General features: G+C 45.1%; 1 protein-coding gene across 1 annotated transcript in view; it reads right to left on the reverse strand.

Moving 5' to 3' along the window:
- OPCML (opioid binding protein/cell adhesion molecule like) overlaps positions 1 to 4,944 on the reverse strand; it is a 1,020,836-nt gene extending 1,015,892 nt beyond the window's left edge. The window contains exon 1 of the mRNA XM_036930242.2: positions 4,424 to 4,944. Within this exon, the coding sequence (XP_036786137.1) occupies positions 4,424 to 4,484 (61 nt within the window). The 5' untranslated portion in view covers positions 4,485 to 4,944. The remainder of the gene's footprint in view (positions 1 to 4,423) is intronic.
- Positions 4,945 to 25,320: the final 20,376 nt, after the last annotated feature.

A 25,320-nucleotide genomic window follows, 5' to 3' on the forward strand; every position in this document is an offset into this window, starting at 1 on the left:
CAGCAATCTCTGAGGAGGAAGGTGGAGGCCCACCTTCCGTGCCCAGAAGCTCTGACACGGGTCTGAGGCAGGGGCCAGTAGGCATGGTTCCCAGTGGCTGATGTGGGAGGCCCAGGCCCAGAGCACAAACCCAGGCAAGTACCAGCTGCCAGGGAATCTCTTTCTGTAATTTTCCAGGCTACAGGGATATGGCAGAGGATCCGAAGAATGAAGGAAAGCACAAAGTGGACAGGACTGAAGTGACATTTGAGAACCTCAAGCCCTTGGGGATCCTGATTAATCTCAGGTTGAGCAACGCTGCCCAGCCCCAGGTTACTGAAAACATAGTCTTCATTAGGCAGCCTACACTTGTCTCCTCCAGGCCTGCAGTTGCCAGTGGGCCAATGCCAAATGATGACAGGATGTGGTCTGCCCTTATTAGCATGTCTATCATTTCGAAGGGACTGATGGCTGCTGGGAAGCTTGGGCCAGAGGCCGCAGATCAAAGACTGGTGAAAGGATGGTGAGGGCTTGAGCATGACTGGCACTCAATCCTTGTACGGATCTCTATAGTGAATCTAGGGTAGGATTCTCCCTGTGCAAATGATTCTCCTACTTGATCCCCTGTACAAACCAGGCAATTTTAGCAAGCTCCTCAACCCTACGCTGATAAGAGAGTAAGGGATGAGGGAAAGAATTCCTGGGAACTTGGCCATAGAGCCTCCCCCACATCCCACCCCAAAGCCCAGCACTCCAGTCCAAATACCCCAGGCCCAGGGCACTTCCCTGAAAGGCGGGGGTAGGGCCTTATACTGGGGAAGGGAGAATCCTGCGCGTCCCAGAATTACCTACCCAAATCCAGGGCTCTCTGGCCTTAGGAAGGCATCCTGATTAAGACATGTGAGATGTGTCTGTGACCATGAATCCAGGCTCTCAGATCTGTGCATGAGACACAACTCAGCCCAATCCAGGTAGATGGGAATGCTTTCCGGCTACTGTCCTTCTTAGAGTCACAGGACAAAGAAGACACCAGCAGGACTGGCCAAGAAGAAGGGGACAAAGCGGAGGTGATGATCAGAACTTGAGAAACAGACTTCCAGGTTAAAGATGCAATCCTCCCAGCAACGAGCCGGCCCTAGGCTGGCAAAGAGCTACTCCAGGCCTGGAACTGAGCCTCGGCCACTGAAGAAGGAAACAGCCCTCTCTGCACCCCATGCTGCCCTGCCATTTTTCAGCTAGTGGAGAAACAGCAGACAGAAGACGGGTTTCTCCCAGAGTGCTGCAGGCATGGACAGGATTTTAAAGAGGAAGAAACTGAAGTGAGAAGGTAGAGGAGAGAGGGGAAGGAAGGGAGGGCCAGAGAGAGGTGGAGAAGAGCCGGTGGGGTGGGGAGGGGAGGGTAAGAGAGAGAAAAGGGCTAGGAGTGCATCCAAGGAAAGGGTGCTGGTTGAGCCCCGGCAGTGTCTGAGTTGGGGGCAGGGCTTCCTCCCGTTCTTCTGCCCCACCCGACCCCCTTCATTCTGGCGCAAATGTCCAGACACCTTTACTTCCTGCTTCTCAAGCTTGATTCCTCATCCTACTCATCTTCCTGCAAAGCCCCCAGACCCAAGGTCAAAAGGGCTTCCTGCAAATTCATCTCTCCTCCTACCAAGGACAAGAAAAACACTCTCACTCTTCGTGGCTCAGGGTCTCACGAAGGTCGGAAGCTCCTGTGTGACAATTAAATTGTCAACCACAGGCCTCTCCAGTGTTGGGTGTGGATCATTCTAGTTTCCACTTGTTACTGTCTCTCCCATCCCAGAGATTCCGCCTAGAAAAATCAATTTATGACCGTGAGTCTCCTCCTGGAAGGCACCAGGCGACAACATTAGCCTTCAAATTATTCTGGGATGGAAACATGTTTTGCCAAGAAACAGAAAGCTGCAGAATAAAACGGCCTCCAGGCCTAACCAGGTCGGGGTTTCATTTATACATTAGCCTCGGTCGTTAGACACAGGAAAAGTAAATGGCTAACGAGCTGGTATTAACACCAATGAGAGAAAAAGCATCGTTTGAAACCAAGAGAGAAGAAAGTCTAAAAAAACACAAGAAAGGAAGTAAGAGAGGTGAGGAAGGCAGTCACGAGGAAGCCACTGCAGCAGCTCATCAGAACTTCTGGATAGGCCAGGTTCCGCTTCCCAGAGAGCCCGTCAGGCCCTCATGCTTGCCTTCCCTCCACTCACACCAACTTTTCCTCCTCCCTGCTCAGAGCTCTCAGGCCAGACTCCTGGTGCAATGAGCATAGAGAGCAGCCCTCCGAGCAGGAATGACAGGTTCCCTGTGCCCTGCCCTCCCCTGTCGCCCACTGTGCTTTATTCTGGCCAGGGCTGGAGGGGCCCACCTGAGGTCACCCCCTGAGCACACCTGGCTTCAGGTATGAGTGCTTGTTCCCCACAAACAAGGTCAGTGCTTCCCACCAATGGAATGGAGCTGTTCTTGGGTGTCATGGGACCTCTAGAGGGAGGTATCACCCTGAGTCCTGAATGCCTTTAGGGTGCACTGCAATGCAGCTCCAGCTGATCGGGGCTCACTCCCCTCCCCTTTTGAGTGTAATTTAGATTCCTACCATGGGCAGAGCAAACACAAAGCCAGGATCCCTTGAGGCAGGGGTCCTGATCTCTGCTCTTCTGCCCACCTGTGCTCCAGCACCATAGGAGGGTGAGATCTGGTGCTCAGAGGCTCCCCAGGACCTGTCATCCAGTAGGGGGACTTGCACACATAGGAAAGTTTGTCTTCTCCCACCCTGGACCCAAAGTGCCCACCTGGCTCCCTCTATCAGGTTGGAGCAGGTGCTGAGTGTTCCCTGTTTGCTCTGCCTCCCCCCTGAACCCAGTCCAGCTGAAACCCCCTCCCAGGCTTGTCTGGAACAAGAATAACAACACTCCCACCCTCCCCCCCACCTACCCCCACACACTCTGAACTTCTCAGCCTAAAATAAACAGCCAGAAACATGGTTATGCAGAGCCTATCTCTGCTACAGAAAGTACGATTTTCACAAAGCATCACAAAACATTATACAAGGAATTTCTAATTTTTCTATTAGTACATTCTTCTTTCTCCCCAGTGAACTATCATTTTTCCTATTTCACTTTGAAATACTTAGAAAGCTTTATGTTCTCAAAAACAAACACCAAAACCAAATGATTCTGAATATAACGATGTAAAATTGTGTATTTTACCTGTACCAGGATCCGCAAGGTTGAAGAATCTTAGTATTTATGTCTGCATATATATGTAAGCAATTTTAGCTCTAAGCTAATGTTTAACCAAATGCTTTATCTCAATTTGGAAAAAGAAGAAAATCCTTATCAGGCTGGGGTTTAGTATGGAAAACCCAAAGACCCTTTAATGCTGCCTACAACCTTGGCCAGCATAACTCAGCCCCTTCAGCATTGTTGGAAGAATGCCTGCAGGCATTCAGTTGTCTGCTTGTGAACGACATGCATGCAATTACCAAACCTATTAAAACGTGTTGGGTTTTGCAATACTTCGGCTAAGCTTCTACTGGTAGCATTGCAGCATCTTACCTGTGTCACTGCAGATTTGTTTTCCCCAAACAAGTAATTGCCGTGACAGGGAGGATCACTGTTAAATCGTTCGATAAGGTGGGAAGGTGCTGAGGAAAATCAGGTAAATCCAGATTCTCAGCCTGCCCCCTATACGAACATTCCAAATTCTGTCAAGGGAAATTCATGTTGCCCGTGTGAGGAGGAGGAGAGAGAAACCATAGGATTCTGAATTTCAAAGGCACAATCTGCCCATTTGGTGGAAATATGAAGAAAGGTTGGGAGGTGGTAGAAGAACTGTGTTAAGATAAGAAACGCAGGTGCAAAGGAGGATTCCGTGCCCAGAGGAAGAAGCCAAAGTGAGAGAGTAGGTTAGAGGGGGAAGGCAGGGGGGGAGGCGGGGAGGGAGGGAGGGGAGCGGAGCACGGAGAGAGAAGAGAGACAGGAAGAGAGACAGGAAAAGCAGAGACTCGAGGAGATGCAGACAGAGCCTGATTTCACAACGGAGAGAGACAAGGATGCCCCATCCATCCTGCAGGTCCCAGCAGGAGCCGCCAGAAGGATTTATCCCTGGGACTTTAGATCCCTCTTGTCCTGCCCCAGGGACCACAACCGGTCAATGCCAGTGGGTGCGTTTCGCAGAAGCAGCCTGCCTCACAGCACGGGGCAGATCTCGAACCCAGCTCACCTACCGCACGCCGGGAGCAGGGAGCAAACCCGGAGCTGCGAGCACCCGCGCGCGTGTGAGTGAGCGGGCGGGCGCGCGAGCACACCGCAAGCCCACCTCCCTCGCACGCATCTCACTCCCTCTCCGCCTCCGGGGCTCTCCTCTTTCCCCTTCCTCCTTTGCTCTAACTGCTCCAGTCGCTCCCGGAATAGAGAACCCCCCTGCTGGGTACCTGGGATGAAGAGCAGGGCGGCTGTGGCGGAGAAGACGACCCAGCAGGCAGGGTGGTACATCGTGGGGCTGCGGTGTCTCGGCTGCTGCTACCGCGGCTGCCTTCCTCTGTGATGAATTCCGAGCAGGTTTAAATCCAATGTTTGCAAAGGGAGGGAGAGAGCAGAAGAGAGAGGGAGCCAGAGAGAGCGCGCGAGAGATGGGAACAGGCAGGCAGCCTCTCTGATTTTTTTTCTTGCACATACACACAACTGGTGAGAATCATCAGCACCAATCTGCACAGGGCTCAGAGCAGACCTCCTCCAAGGCACGCATTGGCTCCACTCTCCTGAGCGACACCCGAGACTTTCCTATTGGGGAGGCTTGACTCCAGGGGAGTAGGAGCTCGCCCCTTACGAACCCTTCCCGGAGCTCAGCAGGGTGCCCTGGCGTCTGTGCATGGATGCCGGCGGGGGCTTCCGTGGGCACACGCCAACGCCTTGGTGGGCAGGAGGCAGGGGGCTGGAACCGTCCGTAGAGGCCTCATCCAAGCAGGACTCATGGCACAACAGGAAAGGGAATGTGCTCAAGGCCTGCCAGTTCCTTACTGTTGCCCCTTCTTCCTGGCCCTTGGACGGGAGGCAGCAGGAGCGGGACCCACCGGGACCGCCCAGATATTTGCATCTGCATCCGCTGCCCAGTTACCCTAGGAAGAGCACTTGGAAGCAATCCAGTTTTCCCAGGAGGATGGGTGCGTTCGGGTTTTTCAGCAGGGGCGCAAAGTGAACTGGCCAGTTCCCCACAATTACAGCGCTCTGAAACTCTACCAAGACAGGAGGCTATAAAAGCCCGAACAATTGCCATGATTACAGCATAGGCAGGGGCAAGTTCAGTGAGATCTCAGGGCGGCGAAAACTTGCTGAAGTCCTAGGAAATCTTCCAGAGGAGAAGGCAGTGGACGGTACCCGTGGCTCTCCGTTTCGTTTCCATTTTTCCTTCCACGGTCCAGTCTGCCGCTGCCTCTGGAGTAGGCGGCTATGGGGACAGTATTTCTGGGTGTGGTGTACGTCAGGTTTTTTTTTTCTGTCGGCCTCCCCAAAGCATGCTTTTGAGCTTGGACACTTTACCTGCTGAATGCATGCTACCCCTGGAGCATCCTCTGAACTTCAAGGATCTGTGAAAAGAACAGCACTAGGTATTAGAAAAGCAAATTGGCAGCTATGTTAAAACACTGTATCTGCCCCCAGAGCGTCCTCCAAAGACTGTGGCTTGGATTCCTCCCCAGCTCAGAGTGGGGGCTGCTGGAGGTCTGTGAGTGACTGCCCCTGTGCACGTGCCTTCTTCCCTGCTTCTTCACTGCCTTGCCTAACATTTCCCAGTAGCTGCTGTGGGACCGGCATCCCCTGTAATATTTTAGTGAATTCCCACTGGAGTCCTGCCTCTACCCTGCATTATTACCCCTAGATTTTAATAGGCTCAAACTTAAGTTCAGAGAGGTCCATGAACTTGCTACAGGCCACCATCCAGCTAATAAGAGTCAGGATTCAGACCCAGGTCTATCCTATAGCCAAATCCTCAGTTTCTATTAAGCAGCTATGGCTACAACCAATTGCCAACAAGTTATTTAAACCTAATAGAGCTCCTCTCTTTCTACAAAATTTAACCAGTTTGCTTTTAACTAAGTAAAACAATTTACTTCCCTCCTTATAAACATGTCTGAAAGTTTTATGAGTCAAGTAGAAAGCATATGATGATAGTACAAAATACCCACTTTAAAGTCCTTTTTTTAAGGCTGGGATTTAAAAAATAATTTGCTGTTGTTCAAAAAGGGCATACAATATATTTAAAGAGATCAGCCAAAAATGAACATATTTTTGACATATTTAACATATTTTGATCCAGAAAAGATAATAGGACATATACATACTAAGTATTAAAATCAAATTCTTGAGAACCAACAGTTGCAAAAATATCATTCCCAAGCAAATTGATCCTTTGAGCAGTACTAGAATACGACAGAAATTCATAAGAATCATCACTAGTGGCTGAATTTGTTGGAGAATAGAAATGGCTTGAAATAGGTGGGAGGGATCAGACAGGCAGGAGAAATTAGAGAAGTATTCCAGGATGAGAAATAGCAGACACAGACAGAAGCCTGTTGGGGGAAAAACTGGAAGAGGACTTGAAGAAACAGATGGAAGACAGTGAAAAAGGCCTTGAATTCTAGGCCGGTCATACCTGGAAATTCCCTATTGCTTATGGGAAAAACATTTCTTTTCGAACAGGAGAATGTTATGAACAGAGAAAGTTAATTTATGGAAATGAATCTAGGTAAAGTGCACAGGATGACTGAGGCAGGTATACTTGTTAATCAACCTGGCCCAGACTTGACAGATTCTGCAACTAGGTAGTAACAGTGGAAGAGAAAAAGCAGGAAGCTAGGTGAGAAACGAATTAGTGACTGACAGCATCACACAAATAACAAACACTGTTTCTGTGCCCTCTGTGGGCCAAGGATTTTTAAAAGAAGATCACATTTTATCCCTAGCCTTGTCTTTCAAGAAGGTATAATTATACCTTTTTGAGAGATGAGGAAACTGAGATTCAGAGAGTTTAGGTAATTTATCCAGTCACACAGCTAGTTAGTGAAGGAAGCAAAACACAAACCCAGTTTTTTCTGTTTTCCTAGATGCTCAAAAGTGAATGTCTCTCTAAAAAGAAATGATAATATTGAACACTATCATTTTATTGAATATCTATAGGCCAGGTCCTCTGTTACTTGCCATATATATATATTCCCTAAATATGTTCTCAAAAAGCCAGTGAAGTAGGCATTATTGTCCATGTAGTATTCAAAGAGTTTAAGTAACTTCCCCATAGCTGCAAAGTTGCTAAGGCATGGAGCCAGGGTGAAGAACAGGCCCACTTTCACCACCAGGCCTTAACCACAAGGGGAAGAGAGAAGGCAGACCACTGGCAGCCTTCAGCCCCAGTGGGTTTTCATGTACTGGACAGGCACTCCCTGAGCACCACCTGTGAGCAAAGTGAGGGCACTGAGATGCACGTGGCTCAGCCTCCAACCTCATGCATACTGCCCTTTTGTAAGCTAATAGATGGGCATGAATTGACCTCTCCCGACCTTTACTGGTCCAAATAATGCTAGGAACTTCATGCCTGCTTCTCTTCATTCTCACTGTACCTTTACTGCTATACCCACTCTATAGGTGAAAGAAGCAGACTGGGTTATAGAAATCACCAAGTCCCTTCTCCAAGGCTAATAAGTGGCAGAGAAATCTAGGTCTTTCTCACCCAAAGCTTATGTTCTTTCTCTATTTCCTCTCAGTTATATTTTTGTCTTAAAAACATCTCATTTATTCATTAAACTTTCCTAACCCACACACACAGACACATACCCTCCCTAGACCTTTAATTAAGCTCACATTTAACAGACATCAATGTATATACCAAGAAATATCTAAGTTTTCAAATGTGTTTGCCTAATTTCAAAATGTGTATGCCTTATAAAATCTGTCTTAAGAAAACACATAAATATGTATTTTCACTGATCAATTCTTCTAGGTCTAGTAGCTGATTAAAATATGTCTCTTTTATTTAAAAAAAAGTAGAAGGAGAAATGTATAAATACATATTTAATCAATAGATGGCACCAACTCTGAAAAGAGATATGGTCTGCTGGGTCCAATAAACACCTTAAAAAATACAAACACAAATAAAAATGCTTCTGTGCATATTTACCAGGGGGATTGTGTTCTTCTCTGGGGTAAATAATATGCAATTTTATACCTTCTATGGTTTTTTTTTCCTTCCTCTAAAGCAAACAAAATCATGAAAACTGTATTTAAATAGCAATAAGGTAGGGGAACAAACCAACCGAAGCCAGGCAATTGTTCAGTGAAGCTGACTATCACACTTTTACTTGGGCCTATGCTTTTTTCCTCTGGACCACAGAGAGCTGTAAGGCAAACCTCTTCAAATGAACCAATGGGCTTCTTAGAGGTATATGGGAAGTGGGGACTGCTGGATCAGGGCTGGGCCGGTCTCCCATGAGAGAGAAACCTGGGTCCCAGTCTGCCTCTTCCCCTACTAGCTGGGTGACCTTGATTAAGGAACCCAAGGACTCCCTCTGGTAGTAACAAAAAAAAATTACGTAAAGGTCCACATTAATAAAGAGATTACCTTGAGTACTTCATACATTCATTCATTCATTGTTTCATTTGTTCATGGAATAAATATTCATTATGTACCTACTATGAGCCAGGTAGATGACTAGTGTGAGTGATATACAAGAAACTTAATATCAAGGAACATAAGACTGTCCTCACCTGTCTAAAATTCAGAGTAGAAGGGGAGACAAACACTAATCCATTAATTATACCATTGATTACACTTGTGATAAGTGATTACAGAAAAACTATAGGTTGGTTGGAAAGCATAAAACAAAGATAACACACCTGAAGGAGATGGAGGGGGGGGGGCAAAATATGACTTGGAGGAGGACAGAAGCCAAGACTGCAACTGGCAGAAGCCCCGAGGCAGGGACTTGACTTGTGCAGACACTACAGGGCTTGCACATTCAGAAACTTGTACTGAAATCAACCTAGTAAATAGCATTAAGATGATGGATTACTACATTTGCATCCTGACTAAGGGACAAGGAAGGATGGGATTTCAGATACTAAAACATTGGGCCTTCTTCTTATAAAAAAATAAAGAAGTACAGATGATAAAATACTGCAGATTAAAATCTGATGCTGTCACTTTAGCTCTACATATTCCACAATGAACTGGAGCCTCCTGGGCTATAAGGGATTCCCTGAGAGCAAGTGGAGAGACTGTGGAAGGCATAATAACTCCTTGAAGCCACAAAGGTGCCATATAGTTCAAAGGAGCAAGAATGAAGTGACTGGCTATAACTGGAAGAGTAAATCCTTCCTCTGACACCACAGGGACTACTTATAATGGGTGTGTTACTTCTGGTCTAAGGCTTACACTAATCCTGATACCTCTCCAAACATTTTCATGTTCACTAAATATTTTGGTCATACATGATTGTAAGAATAAATACCATTTATGAAACACCCACTGTGTGTCCATTTCCCTGCTGGGTGGCTAATAGGCACAGTGTCTCCTTTTCATACCAGTCCCTCCCACAAAATGAAACCATCACGCACATTCTCCAGACATGCCAGCTAGGAATTCCCCAAGGCTCACAGAGAATTAACAGAGTTGAGAATTTGCCCTCAGCTGTCTGATTCCAAAGGTGAGTTGTTTCCATCCTACTAGAAAGACCTTTGATGGACTTTCATGAAGCCATGATGAAGAATTACAACAGGACTGTCAGCATCACACATTCACACATTATTTTATTTTAAAAGTTTGAATCAAAGAAATATATTACATGAGTTATCAAGTTACTAGTCCTAAAGGTTTATGACTGAAAACAACATTCCAAATCCCATTCCTCAGAAGCATCCACTTCGATCGCTTTGTTAGTTTTAGTATTTGCTTTCTTATTTCTTTTTAGAAATGTGTTTATTCTATTTTTGATTTAACAATTTTTAAATTATCAATTCCTACTACAGAAGATGAATATTTAGCCCTGTTTATCACCAGCACCCCCATACCTCTCCTCCTTCCATCAACCCAATATAAATGTCACAATTTCATTACATCAATATTTAGTATTGACATTGCTATCATTATTTAACTGTTGTCTTTCTTGGGCAACTTTTTGTTTTGGCCAGAGATAATATTTGCCTGTTTGATACATTTGTTTAGTTTTCTATGGACCTATCATTACATCTTTCCAAACTCCCTTGTAGAATTATAAAATTCCTCTCAGAATAGTTAAATAATCATGTTTTAAAGGCTTTCTTTCTGGAGCCTTCCATCTTCCTAGCTCAGCTGTCAAGATCTCACTTTACTAAAAACGTACAAGGCCTTGTGTGTCTCTGTCTGTTTTCTGAATCTAGTTTTCTTCTTTCTTGGTATTCTTCCTTTGTTTTGATGCAACATATCTTGTAGCAGTTTGTGGAGAAAGCATATGCAGGTGGTCATCTGGGGGGCCTAGCATATTTGAAAATGGCTTTCTTCTAATTTCACTCAACTTACATATAGTTACTTTAGCAGCAAGTAGAATTCTGAAACTTTCTTCTAGGTTTAAGCATTGTTGAAAAGCCTGATTTATGTCAATTTGTATTTCTTTGTGTGTGAAATGACTTTATTTTCCCTCGGTAAACATTTAGAGTATTATCTTTATCTGTGGCTTCCCAAAATTTCACAAACATGTTTCTTAATATGGGTCTGTTTTCTTTCATTGCGTCAGGCACTAAGTACACTCCTTCAATGTAAAACTTTCATGTTCTTCAAATCTGAGCATTTTTTTTGTATTGTGTCTGTGAAATTATTCCCTCCTCTAGATTATTCATTCTTTCTGGAATTCCCGTTAAATGGATATTAGTCTTCTGGGTTATTTCCCTCATTTTCTTAAATTTTCATCAAGATTTCCTTGCTTTTAATGTCCAATTCTCCTATTGTTTTTAAATTCTACTATCAAATTATTAATTTCAAACTGTCTTCTTTGTTGTCGGATTTTTTTATAGCACCCTACTCTCATTCTGTGGTTAGAGTATTTTCTCATTTCTCTCTGAGGATATTAACCAACACTTCCTGAAGCTTCCTTTTCTGCCACCACCTCATATCCTCAGAGTCATTTTATTCTGCTTGTCTGTTTTTGTGCTTATCATTCAGGTAGTAGAGCCTCCTCAACTGGTAATCTTTGGTCTTCTTTCCGTATTTAGGACTAAAAGGCAAGACTGACTGGAATCTCCATGTTAAGCAATGGAGCTTATTTCCTGGTTGACTCAAGGGTTATCAGGCAAGGGGTTGGCCTGGAGACCATTTCCCCCAAATGTCGGTAGTGGTGGGTCTTTTTGTCTGGAAATCCTCAGGTTTCTCCAAAGGAGGGCCTCCCTTTTCCTGTAGTGGGGACAATCCTGGCTTCTAGCATCTGAAGATGGCCAGTGGGTCTCCTCCTTTAGGATGGAGATCCCCAACCTCTCTGTTTTCAATCAAGTGTCTCAACTTGTCTCCTGTGGCTGAGCCTGGAGCCTCTCTTCATGAGTTCTTTCAAAAAAATTAACTTTCCTTTCATGCAAAGGTAGGAGAAGCAAAGAACTCAGGGGTGGGGAGTTTCCCATGCAGCCTGTCAGCCAATCCTTTGCTTTCAGGCACTCCCTATTTCTGCTATCTAAACTTCCTGATACCTGTCATTCCTGGGCAGTCCTGGGTTCAGAGGAAAAGAGCTTTATGTACCCTGTCCCTCTACAGGCCCTTATATCTCAGCTTTCTTTCCTAAATCAGTTGCCACTCATTCTTTCTTTTTGCCAAGAAGAATCCACTTCTATCCACTTTTATTTCCTCTTCCAATTTTTCTATCCTTCAGGTTTTGCCTTTGTAACCCTTGGCCCCCATTTTGGTGGATTTGAGAAGATACTGGAAGCCAAAATGGAGGTCAGCCCTCCACGACCAACTTAATGCCATAAAGCAGAAAAGATTATGAATGTATTTCTCAATATGCCTGGAATAACAGGCTATGGTTCCAATATAAGCAAAAGTCCTGCACAAACTTTAGTAGCTGAAATAGGAGCTACTGCTGCTGAGAGCACCAAAGACTTGTCGTGTACAGTCTCATTCATATGCTTCACCCCCACATGAAGAAACACAGGAGTTAATTAGCCCCGTTCTCCAGAGAATGAGGAGGAATCGTGCTTAAAACATATGTGTCCCAAAACCAGCCAATCAAGGAAGTAGTTAGGCCTAGAACCCACATATCCTAACACTTAGGCCTTTCCTATCAGCCAAGCCAACAATGAATGCTCCTTTTAATTATGATTATTGTCCTCATTGTTGTTACTCATCACAAAAGCAACACCCTAGTTCATTTACAACCCAGAAACTCAAGATAATCTATCGGTCAACCTCAAGTCTTCATAATGCCTTCTACTTAGATATGCCTGATCAAATTTTAGCTAGGTCTTGAAGAAAGTAGAATCTGATTTTCACCTATGTATGCATTTTTTTCCCCAAGCTTTCAAAATAGAACTGAAATAGTCTAGCTAGTGGGGGGAAAGTCATTGCCCCTTTTTGAGGTGGAATGCAGGAAGAAAAAAGGATGCCCACACCACCTGCACATGCACAGGCGTGGCCGGCCAAGCAGCTCCAGCCTCCTGCCCAGAGCGCTCCTGCAGTGCTCTCACCACATTCGGTCTCCGCTCTTCCTCTCCACCCTCTTCCTCTCCCCTCCCGTTTCCTGTCTTCCTTTCCACTCCTCTCTGGATGAAAAGGCTACTCTTCTCTCCTTGACATCTTGTTAGACTGTGAATACACATCCATTGATTTGCCTTTAGAGGAAGGAAAAGAGAAAGGGGGGTGGGCGAAGAAAAAGAAAAACATAGTCACACATTCCCTGATTTCATGGCTACCAAGGGGACATGTCCAGGCAATGGCAGAGAATTTTAACTGTGTCTCTCCCCCCGCCCACCCTGCCCCTCTGGCCTCTGCATCATACCAGCTGCTGCTGTGGCTCCACCCAGTCCGGGCCCACTTCCGGGAGGCGTCAAGCACAGAGCGAACAGCTCGTCGCCCCTCCTCCGCTTACGTGCTCAGATGCTGCGGACACTGACCCTTTGTGTGAGGCTCCAGGCCCAAAGAAGTTTTCTTGCAGGATAGGAGGTCAGGAGAGGCAGAGGCAGGTGGCTTTGATAGCAAAGGCTGGCCCCTGAGACTGCATGACAGTGACTTCAGGGGGTGCGCCTGCTGCTCTTTCTAAGTTTAAAATAAAGCTCCAGTAATTAAAACGCGTACAACTAGGAATCCTACACCAAGGCTGCAATCTAAATTCTGACATTTTCTAGCTGTGAGGCACTTCTTTCCACATTCGTGTCTTCCCAGAGACCAGCACTCAGTGCATGGGGGGTGCGCACATTCCTTAAAGGCATTACACCTGGAACCCATTCCAAAGCTTCGCGGAGAAGCAGGCCAGGCCCCGCTTGTCCCTGGCTGCTCTGGGGCTGGGAGCATACTCTATACGGTAAAGCAGCTGAGGAACATACGAGGAATTAGTTCCCCTCAATATGTGTCTTTCTATGTGGAAAATTAAGTCAGCATCTAATTGTGGGCCAGGTTAGCTTATTTTCAAGTAACATTTACTGAGCACTAAATTGGCAGCCACTGCTAAGCAGCTATTGCACACAAGGAGAAACTGGGTCCCACCAGAAGACTGAGCCACTGTAGAAGACCCTGGCACCCTGCTCTACATTCCCTGGGAAAAGGAGAGAACAGATCAAGGAACAAATGGGAAAACATTTGGAAAACGGAAGCCAGTCACACAAATGCCCCATATTATTATTGTTGATATTAAATTCCCTAGGCCTGGCCAAATCTGTGTGTTTTACTAAGAATGCACTTACTATTCGCCAAAGATACTGCGGCCATTTAAATGAAATCAGCAGGCACGGTATTTTAAGTAATCCCTGCTTTGGTTCAGCCCACATGCACACCTTTTAAAATGGAAACACTGGACCGAGTAGTAATGACGGGGGAAAAACAAACTCAAGCTCCATCTATTTGGACTAGAAATCACAGAGAGCTCAAGATTGAAATGAATCTGATTTCCCTCCTAAGCAGAGGGTTGCCTTATTTTACAGCACAACTGCAGCACTTATATGAAGATGCCCTCCTGCAAAATTAGATTCTTCAAGCTTCACTAGGTACCTGTGTTTGACACACTTGCTTCTGCTTTCGAGATTTCCTTGAAGGATGTAAGGGCCTCGGAGGCCTCTAAAGTTCCGTTAAACGAAAGACTGGCAAGTTAGGATGCTAACCTAGAGATGCCCCTGCTCAGAAGACTGGCTATTGAGCTGCCATCTGAATGAGGGGAAGTTGTGAATAAAGCCTCTGTGTGTGGTGTTTTTTTTTTTTTTTTTTGGCTGAGGCGCATGCTGGGGACTCCCTGGAATGAACAATTCTCCCCCAAATCTTTGTCACGCCTGAAACACAGCAGCCAATACAAAATGAGAGATCAGAGGAGGAGGAGGAGGTTCTGTGGACTTTGTTTGGAGGGAGCTTGGAGCAGTTTCCAGTGGACTTGGGCTCCTTTTGTTATTGTGACATAAACTACATGGGCCCCTCATCACTTCTACCACCAACAAAGGTTTTGAATTCGCCAGGAATATTGTCCTTGTGGCTCTAGCAACCCCAGAGCAAGGAGGATGATTAAGTCAACAAATCTCAATGACCCTTGGCCTCCTTTCCAGATTAATCTCTTGTTGTCTGACATTAATATTTCCAGAGCTGCTGTAAATGCATGTATTCTTATCAGAAATGTGCGGCTGGAGAAAATAACTTCATTAATATCATGGCGAAATACCGTAACAAGAGGTGAGAGAGTCAGTTGTTGCAGCTAAACACACACACACACACACACACACACACACACACACACACAATGGTTTCTGTGCTGTGTCCCCCACATTTTCAAGAAGCTACCCTGGACTCCCCAGGGTCACTGAGAACCTAACTCACCAACTCTTATGACCATTTGTCTTTTCAGAAGCCACCTGCTAGCACAGCTCTGCATTAGAAGGTTCCAAACTCCTCAAAAGAGTTTCCCACCCCCTGCCTGAGGGTGTTTTAAGGTGGGATTCAGCTGGTGGAACCTTTTGCCAGGAGCTGCCAGAGTCAGGGTTGAGAGCTGGACCTGGCAAGAAGCTAAGGGCCCAGCCATTTCAAAGGACCTGCCTGGCCCTGTGGTTTCTAGCTGTGACTTTGTGGCCACGCCCTGAGAACATCAGGGCGTGGTGATGCTGGCACTCTGATCTCTGACAGCAGAGAGGAGACATTTCTTCCCCTGACACTTCCACTAAAGGTTTGGCAACTTCTACAAACAGCTCCCTTAGAAGAGGGCCCAGGACCCAGATCCACAGCTTCCAATGTCTTTATTTCAGAAAAGCATATGCCCTGGGTTACAAACCTGCAGCCTGAGGGCCAGATCTGACCCTCAGACGTGTTTTCTACGTCCAGAAGTATTTTTTTAATGGCCTGTGTTGGCTGTGTTTAAACATCTGCTCATCCAGGCTTCCAGTTACTCCAGGAAACTACGAAAGCGTAGCCATGCTGATTCTTTATGTCTAAGTAAAATCCAGCCCAAGCTCTAGCTGCCCCTTGAGAAGGGGAAGCATCTGTCATCCTCCTGCAGGCCCAGGGGTCCCCTTCATCCATTTGCATGACCCCCTAGGCCTGTAGGCCTCCAGCCTCCCCTGCTCCTGCAGGCACCTTACCTCTCTGTGTGTCTCTTTTATCTCCCTCTTCTGTAATTATTATAAGCTAAAAACAGACTGCCTTTAACCCAAGAAAACACCACCAGAAGCTTACAAGTGATCAAATTCAGCCCCCAAGTAAGATAAATAGTAAAGAACTCGTTTTGCAAGGGCCTGACATTACCCATCTGCATAGCTCGGTGTGCTGATCATGAAGCTTTCATTACATTTCTATAAAAAGTTGCAGGTAATACTGTCCTCCCAAGAGGGACATTCAAGCTCCAGGAAACTTGGAAAACAAGACAGGGGGAAGTTAAAAGTCATGTGTGACCTTCATAGGCATACACAGAGATTTCCAGGAGAAAAGGGAACGAACAGCTTCCATTGCTTGTTCAGTGCAGGTAAGTTGGGCTTTAATAATAGCTGGAGGAGGGAAAAGTCCCCAGGAAGGGGCTGGTTAGTGACACTGAGATCATTTTCCAAGAGACATATGCAAAAATGAAAGAGTACAATTCTTCAGTGATATATTCAAGTGAGAGAGAACCTGTTTAAAACACAACCACCACCAAAAACACCCTTAGCATATTTTCCATGATGATTCATCTCTTTTCTTAGGTAGAAATTTTGTTAGAGGAACTCTCAAATTTGAATGATGGTATAAAGAATAGTCCCTGTTGCCCCCGAGGGCAGAAATACATGAGAGAGGGAAGCAGTGAAGCAGCTGGTTTCACAGAATGAAAGCCAGCAAGACCAGGCATTGATTTTGGCTTTGGGAGAACAAGGCGTTTGGAAGCAAGCAGTCATGCTGAGAGAGTTCTCCCCTCCGCCCCGTGGAGGCCAGGCAGCACCAGGTGGGCGAAGAACTAATTTGAGTCAAGAGTCCTTGAGAGTTTCAACATAGCACAAATGTGAAAATATCACCTGGTGATGAGGCGCAAGGCATCTTGAGCTCTCTGAACACTGGAGGTGGGCAGGGGCCACGGTTCAGCTTCTTTCCCTGAGCAAGCTCTTTGCTTTGTGCCACCTTTCTAAGAAAACAAGTATCACGTCACCGCCCGATGTCACAACACGGAACACCTGGGTGCCGCAATTACCACTTTTGCTTTTGGTGTCTCTGGGGCCAGGGCAGTCCCCAGGAGGTTTTGAGTAAATGTGCATGGACAAATGCACAGAAGCATTTGTGAATAAATGAACATGCTAGGCTTCCTACAAAATCACTTTTGCAGTATATGCCACAAATCGTACTCAGAGAGATCAAATACAAAGAGTGAACAGACTTTGGAATCAGGCACACCTGGTTGGAATCTAGCTGTGTGTCCTTAGCAAAACATCTTCTCCTCTCTAAGTCTTTATTTCCTGACCTGATGAATTCAAGAATGTCCTCCCGGAAGGGTGGCCATGAGGAGTGAAAATCTGTAAAGCAGCTGACCGTGTTCTTAAGAGCTAAACAAAGGGCACCTGTTGTCCTGACTGGTCCTGCAACAACCTGGCTTATTGATTTCTACTGACTCTCAGTCTCAATCTGCTGATCCTGCAAACTCCCAGTTGGAAATTTCCTGGCTCACATTCCAGGTGGAAACTACTCCTCTGGACCCCCACAGTGACCTTGAGCAGATTGCTTCCCAGGATTGCACTTCGGGAACTCTTCATCCAGCTCTTTCTCTGACCCATCATGCTGATGAGAAGCTTCTCCTCAAGAGCCTGGGTTTGAATAAAAAAACAAGGTAAGCGCCCTTCCAGCTTTCTTGGCTGCACTAGAGATTCTTCCCTCCTTTAAGTCTTGATTTGTCTTTTTCAGCCTCATTCCTGCCTGCCTCCCTGAGCCCCTGTGCTCTTGCCCTAGAGTGTTCCCCATGGCATGCCCTAGGGCCCTTTACACTCGACTCTGGGTTGTCTGCTTTTTCTCATGGTCTTGTTCCAGTCACTAAAAATACAGAAATACAGATTATGTTTAACACAATCACAAGTAACTTTTGTCTCAGTCAAGTGAAATTGTGCTTAAAATATACATGTAAAGAGGACTAGGTTAGCTCAGGAATAGGGTTGACTTCTTCCTGCAAGCTCTCAAAGAGATGGCCCAGCCATAGACATTGCAACAGATCATTGTGTAAACAGCCAAACAGAACTGGGTTCAGGGTCTGACTCTGACCTTTAGTATCTCTCCTCTTCAGTTTCCTCCTCTGTAAAGCAGAGATAAGCAAAATAACTACTTCCCTCTACCTTTGTGAGACATGAATGTTAAGACATGCTCAGCGGAGCATATACAAAGTAGCTGATTGATGTTTGCTGTTGCTATCTGTGGATAAAATGAAAGTTCCTGTGACCAGGATTCACCTGGCCCTGGTTGGCTAGCTCACTGCACATGTGTGGGCATTACATTGCTATTGACTATATAAAGAGCTCTACCCAGTGCTCTGTATGATACAGTGGCAGCGCTGCAAGGCTGCAGGAGAGCAGAGTAGAGGCTGGAGTGGTGGCAGCGCTGAGGACAGCTGTGCAGGACAACTGTGCAGCAGAGAAGCCTAGAGGCAGAGACCAGCTTGCTGCCTGCAGACTCGCTCTGAGTGAATAGGATTTTAATGATTGATCTGCCACCGTGGAAATAAAATTGGGTATAACCCTTTCACCCCAACGACATTTTACTGTCATTTTCTTTGGTCACACTGAATCCTTAGTGAACTTGCCCGGGGCTGAAACCCACTGGCAAGACACCATCATTATAAGTGCACCCTGTCAGCATTTATTGAGCAGCTCTCTTGTGCTAGACACCCATGCTAGGCACTTGAGATACAATGGAAAGCAACACCATGCAGGGCATCTGGCCCCCTGAGTTTAAAATCTTGAAGGAGGCAAACACATCTGTTACTAATCACACATATAGGTATCACATATAATTGTGATGGTTGCCTTGAAATCGAGCTGTGTTGTATTAAGAGAAGAGAAATGGGAGTATGGCCTGGTTAGGCAGGTCAGGAAAAGCTTCTCTGGGGAGGAGACATTTCCACCTGAGATGTGAAGGAGAAATTAATTAGGTCAGAGCAGAGAGGGTGTCCCAGGCAAAGGAAACAGCACCTGTAGGAAGTGACCCTGCACATTTAAGGAACTGAAATAAGACCAGGTGGCTATAGCATAGAGAAGGGTGGGACAGTGCGGCAGATGAGGCTGAAGGAAGAAGGGGCTGGGGAATAGATCACACGGAGATCAGCACGCTCTGCAGAGCAGCTGTGTCATCCCATGAGTGGTGGGGAGATGTCTTGCCAATGGGTTTCATCCCCAGGCAAGTTCACTATGGATTTAATGTGACCAAAGAAAGTGACAGCAAAACGTTCTTTGGGGTGAAAGGGTGTATTACCTGGCTTGTTCTCCTGGCAGTAGGTCGAGCACTAACATCTCCGCCTCCGCCCAGGGCACTGGGCCAAGCTCTCTGTATAGCTCAATAATAGTTTATTGCCTAAAGGTGTGGAAGTGGTAGCCTAGCAACAGGCCAGTTACATCATCAGGTGATTTAAGTTCAGTGAAGATCCTGATCATAGGAACCCCAACTTCCCCACAGGAGATATGGAAGATTTCTACATTGGGAGAATGGCATGTGCGCAGCCACTCTGCATGCATGCAGAGTGGATTAGAAGAGAGCAAACCTGGATGTGGCCAGTTAGAAGCACACTGCAGGAGACCAGGCAAGAATGAGAGGAGCCTTGGCTAAGGTACTAGATATCACTGATGGACGTGGATGCACCTGAATGGACTGTAGAGATTTTTAGCATACATTATCCATAGAATTTGGTGGAGATGGAGGGAGTTTCCAAGGCTGATACCTTGGTTCCTACTTATGTTTCTGGATGGACATAAAGTCAGTGACTGAGAAAGGATTCCCAGATTCAGACCCTGTTTATGAGAGCAGTTTGGGGCTGATTTGGGAAAGCAGGATAACGTAGCAGTTGTAGAGTCAGATATGGGTCCTAATCCCACATCCCCTTCTCAGATCCCCTGCAATCTGAAACTCTGTGGTTAATTTCATTAATGATGCCCACCGACCTCATAGAGTTGAGATGAAGATCAACTGAGATTCTCAACAAAAAGCTATTAGCACAGCGCCTGGAGCACAGTAAGAACTCAATACTAGGTTACTAATATGATTATATGGAGGCATTTTGAATTGCAATTGCATATGAGATATCCAAGTAGAGACATCAATTAAAACTTTAAATAAACAAATCTGCAGTTCAGAGAAGAGTTTTTAAAGATGAAGAATGCATGAACAATGTTAGTGTAGATGGTGACCAATGGGATCATCATTCCCCATCTGGATTTCTTCAGGTTCATGCAGCAGAAACTTCTAACTCCTCAGGAAAACTATTGGAGAAGAAGCTGCTGTCTTTGCTTCACCTCTCACTACCGCCGCTACACACACACACACACACACACACACACACACACACACACACACACACGCGCGCGCACACAAGACTGACTTATCTGAGTCGAGAGATGACAAAGGTGTGACACATCTGTGTCCTTGTTTTTCTGCTGGGCAGGGTTAATGTATTACCAGTCTGTTTGTACGCATTCATATCCTCTCTGTCTCCCCCTCCCTCTCTCTCTCTCTCTCTCTCTCTTTTTCTCTCCATAAAAGGACTATCTAGAATTCATGTGTGTTTTCTTTCCTGTTCCTTCCTCCTCAATGTGGTAAGCCCCCTGACAGGTCCTGTCTGCAGGGGGTGGCCTACAACTACAGTTGACAAATTATTCTGCCTGTGGCTGAGTGAATAAAACCAGTTGGGAGAGAGAAAGGTATTACGTGACAAGTTCATTTTGGACTTGAATCAAGACTGCATTCTGCAATTCAGCTTTACCCACAATAAGACTGAGAGTTTGATGACTGTCTGATTTGTGTTCCTCAGCTGGTTCAGACCTTGATGGGAGAGAGGCTACCAAGTGTGCCTGTTAATCCCAGCAGTAATTGAAGCAATCACTAATGTCAATGAGAGAATCTCAGGAAAAATATGCAGAGATAAAATATGCACCTGAGTCTTAAAGATCCCTTTTTAATTCCTGGCTAAAGAAGGGCCAACCAAAGACAAGGGGAGGGGAGGCAGACTAAGGTAGAAATGTGTTGCACAATCCAGGAGAAGAAAGCATCAGAAGAGTAGGGAGTGATCAAGAACGCAGAGAGTGGGCACGGAATTGGGTAAGAGGATGATTGCCGTTTTTATATTAGATTATTGTCAGGGAGGTCATTAATCACTTTGGTAAAGGTTGATTTTTAGAAAAAAAGGGACAGAAGATAAACTGCTGTGGCCAGGGGATGAGTGGAAGGGGAGGAAAAGGAGAAAGCACATAGAGGCAACTTTTCAAGAAATTCAGCCATGGAAAGGCAGAACAACTCCAGGGGCACATTATTGCCCCTGACCCCAATCCGGATTTCTGTCCCAAGGCAACTACAAGTCTGCATTTCACAGCTGGCTTGAAAAAGCTTGGCTCTGTGGATATAATCCTCCAGTCCCCCACTCAGATTCTCTTTTTATCATTGATGCATAGGAACAATGGTCACAAGCATTCTTTTTTCCTTTCAGAACTGTGTTGAAATGCATCACTTATAGAAACGAACATCCCAATTCAATTGATTAATTCGACCATGAGGTCCATCCCAATGAGCCTTCTACTGGAAAATATGAATTGGTTCATTGTGTTTGCCTGGCAAAGATCATGAAGTCATCCCTTCTTTTCAGGGATATTACAGTGCCTGGTGTATTTCCTGTTGGAATACATATCACAAGGTGTGTTAATAATTTCTTTACCTATCTGTAACTAGCCTCAGCTGCTAAACTTCTCTAGGGTGGGAATTTAATCATTTTTACTTATGTCACATAGTACAAAGTAAATAAGTGATTGCAAAATAACTGAGAAACAGGAGCACCCTCCCCCATGCCTGTTGGTGTCTGTTTACAAAATTGGATTTTTGTGGTTGGACACAGACCAGAGGAGACTAAGAAGACATGATAACCAAATGCAATATGGTATCCTGGATGGGATCCTAGCTCAGAAGAGAGAAATTAGTGGGAAAACTGTTAAATGCCCTCAGGACACCAGCCTGTGGCACTGAAACCTAATTACTCATATCCAAGTCTCTCATTTCTTAGAGTTGAGATGTGCAATCCTCTCTTTCAAAGGAATCCAGCCCAGGATATGGAAAGGTAAAATGATATCTTAGTTACTCTTATGTCTCCTTACTAAACAAGTGAGCCTTCCCTTATTACATATGTAATACAGGGAATATAATAATTGGGGGAAGATGTCATCCTCCTTTCTAGGATCCCCACCCAGTTTTCCTTCACACAGGATTGTTTAAATGTGGGAATAGTTCTGTTTGTGGGATGTGTAACTTATTCCACTTAGTTCCATCTTTAGTATTTTGTCCTCATGCCTGCAGACTTCCTGGAGAGCATATCTAACAGGTAGGACAATGACTATTAAATATCTCTAGCCTTGTCTCTTTATTATATGGGAATGTGGACCTTCCAGACCCCTACACAAATGAAGGTTGTCCCAGAAATTATTTTCACCTACAGAAGAGTGGTGATGTTTGTAGCAGGAACACACCAGACAATCAGAGGAAACAGCAGATTCAGAAATCTTTGGGGGGATAGTAAAAGGGCATAATATGGTCTGTGAAACTCTAAGGCTACTGACTATATGATTATATTCAAATGCAAGTTTAGCTAGCTTGGAAATTCCAAGGAAAACCATAATTCCAACAATGGCAAGGACAAGAACATTTAGTATTTGCTTCAGTTAATACATGCTAGGCACTGTGCATATATTAAAGGAAAGGGTGTGAAATCATTTCACCCTCCCAAGGCTATCTTCAGCTAAGAAGAAACACAGTCAGGATTTGAACAGAGATATTCTGACTCTAGAGCCAAGATCTTAGCCACTTCACTACATCACATTCGAATTTGTAAACCTCAGCACGTAGCCAGAGCTGGAGAGCGCATCATGAGAAAGGCAAGGTGCAGGCGCGCCGCTGGGGGTCCTCTGCACGGCTTCCAAGTTCCCAAGCATGCACTGTAAGGGAGAGACCAAGTCACGCAGGCTCGCTCGCTCTCAAGCTTGGGCCACCCATGCTTGTCCACATCTCCCTGGGACCCTTTATCCTCAGAAATTCTTCTGAGAAAGATCCTCTACCCACCTGACCCTTGACTGATTCTCACAGTCTAAAACAGCCCAGTTCAACATATTTATTGATCTAGGTAATGCCATCCCAAATCCTTTTCTGGAAAGGTCTGTCATGGAAAATAAATTATATATTAATATTTGTCAGGCAACATGCTAAGTAGCAGGGATACAAAGATGATAAGGCCTGTTCTCTGAAAGCAAATTGATGCACTAATTAATATTAATAGCTTAATTGGTAATAATGGCTTAAAGCATTACCCCATCTAGTAAGATGTTATCATTTTCATGGGGACCTTCAATGTTTGAACTCAAAAGAGTAACTCCTAGTGTGAATTTCACCACACCTGGCAGATCAGGGTGAAGGGGAGAGCAGACGAGGAGGAGGGAAACTAATTTCACTATATTAAAAACATATCTGAATGAAGGAGTCTTTGGGAGTCTCCTCAAATCTGCCTCCTATGTAGTTTTTCTAATAGAGCGGGTGCTGAGGGCCAAACAAAGTCATATGCTCATAGTGAACACATAACCTCTCACATAATCCACCTAAAACATATCAGAACATTAGAAGGAATCCTATACAATGGTGCTTCTCCGACTCTACTGTGCATGCAATCACTGCGGGTATCTTGTCAAAATTCAAAGTCTTATTCAGTAGGTCTTATAAAGGGCCTGAAGGTCTGCATTTCTAATAAGCTTCCAGATGATACTGATGCTTCTGGTTCCGGGACCACACTTTGAGAAGCAAGCCTTTAGAATTCCTTCTACCATATCACCACCCAGTGGCCACCCAGACTTAACTTGGATTCCTCCTTCAGTGGGGAATGTACTACCTCCTGAGGTAGTTTGCTACCATGAACTACTTAAATTATTGTAATGTTCTCCCACATATTGAGCTGAAATCTGTTATTCTCACCAGTTAGATGTGTTTCTGCCCACTACAGCCATGAGAATAGGTCTAGTCCTTCTCAGGTGACTCTCATGAGAGTGCCACACCAGGTCAAAGATCAGTGATTTCCTGACATAATGATTCTCAAGTTTCTGTGATGGGCAGAAGCTATAGAAAATAATTCCATTCAAAAGGGTAAATTCAGAATCCAAAAGCGTACCCACAGATTATGCTTGCTCTTTGAGCTAACTTGGCGCTTCCCCAGATAAACAAAGACAAGTCATAGACCACAGCCACGGTCATTATACCCTTGTCTCAAACAGAATTCAGCCTGTTGCTTTCCTGGGGTCCCACTGGGCCACTGTACAATCCTTACCTATCTTCCCCACTCTATTACAATGTAAACATTCTAACACTGGCTCTGATAGAGCGATTTCTGTTTTCATTGCACATTATCATAGCACAATAGGATTGACTCATTTTTCCAACTTTGATTAGAGGGACTGTTGTTAGAGAAGAAAACTCCAGAGAAGGACATGTCCCAATCTATTGAAACAAGACAGTTCAAAGCTAATTCAGACCTCATCTATGAGTCTGTTCCCTGAAAAGAGAGAGGAAAATTGAAATTCCTTTACTTCTTGACTGTCATTATGCTATTAACTTGAAGGCAGCATTATAAATGCTCCTAACTTCCCCAGCAGATTCTGATATCTCATTCTAAGTAAAGACTCTAATGGGGAATAATGACCAGGAAAGTCTCCTAGTCATTACGGAAGCCCAGGTAGAGCTTGATTCAATAAAAGCAGAGTTATGAAAGACTTCACATGCAAGCTGGGAGGGCCACAACAGGTATTCATGCCTTAGCCAGTATTGTTCATGAACAATTTAGGAGTCTGAAACCTTATTGCTAAATTTTATGTTTTTTCAGCGAGATGGGAAGAGCAATAGAAATGGAAAAAAAAAAAAATACAAGAAGCCAAATGCTACCACTTGAAGATTCTGGATTGTACACAAGTGTCTATATGAATCCTGATCTATTGAATCAACAAGCCTTTTGGAGGAGATTTGAGCAGCAGAGGTGGTGCGTGTGTCCCTTAGTCTGACCTTCCTTCTAGTCAAGCCTGTGCCCTTGAGAGCTTCCTGAATTTCCCACTTAAGCTCCAGCATCCTTCAGTCCTTTCGAGGATCAGTAAGAGCTCAGATTGTGCTGGCTTTGGGTGAGGGTCAGGAACAAGCACTGCAGTCGAAATAAAGCAGGTGCCACTTGCTAGTTCTCCATGCCGCAGAATCCACAACACAGGAACATGTACTGTCACTGCTGCTGAAGATGGAAAATAAGTATTTGAAGGTTTTAAACCTTGGCAACAGCTTCTTAGTGGTCAAATTAGAAAGGACGGTTACAAGGGGCTGATACCACTCATGACAACTGGGGTCTACTCTCTGAAGGGCTGTCAATATCCAAGCTGCAGCTTGAGTTGAGAAGTCACGCTTCCCATTCTCCAGCGAAAGAAAACACTG

This window comes from Manis pentadactyla, chromosome 13, assembly GCF_030020395.1.
Source record: "Manis pentadactyla isolate mManPen7 chromosome 13, mManPen7.hap1, whole genome shotgun sequence".
In the NCBI taxonomy this organism is placed as follows: Eukaryota; Metazoa; Chordata; class Mammalia; order Pholidota; family Manidae; genus Manis; species Manis pentadactyla.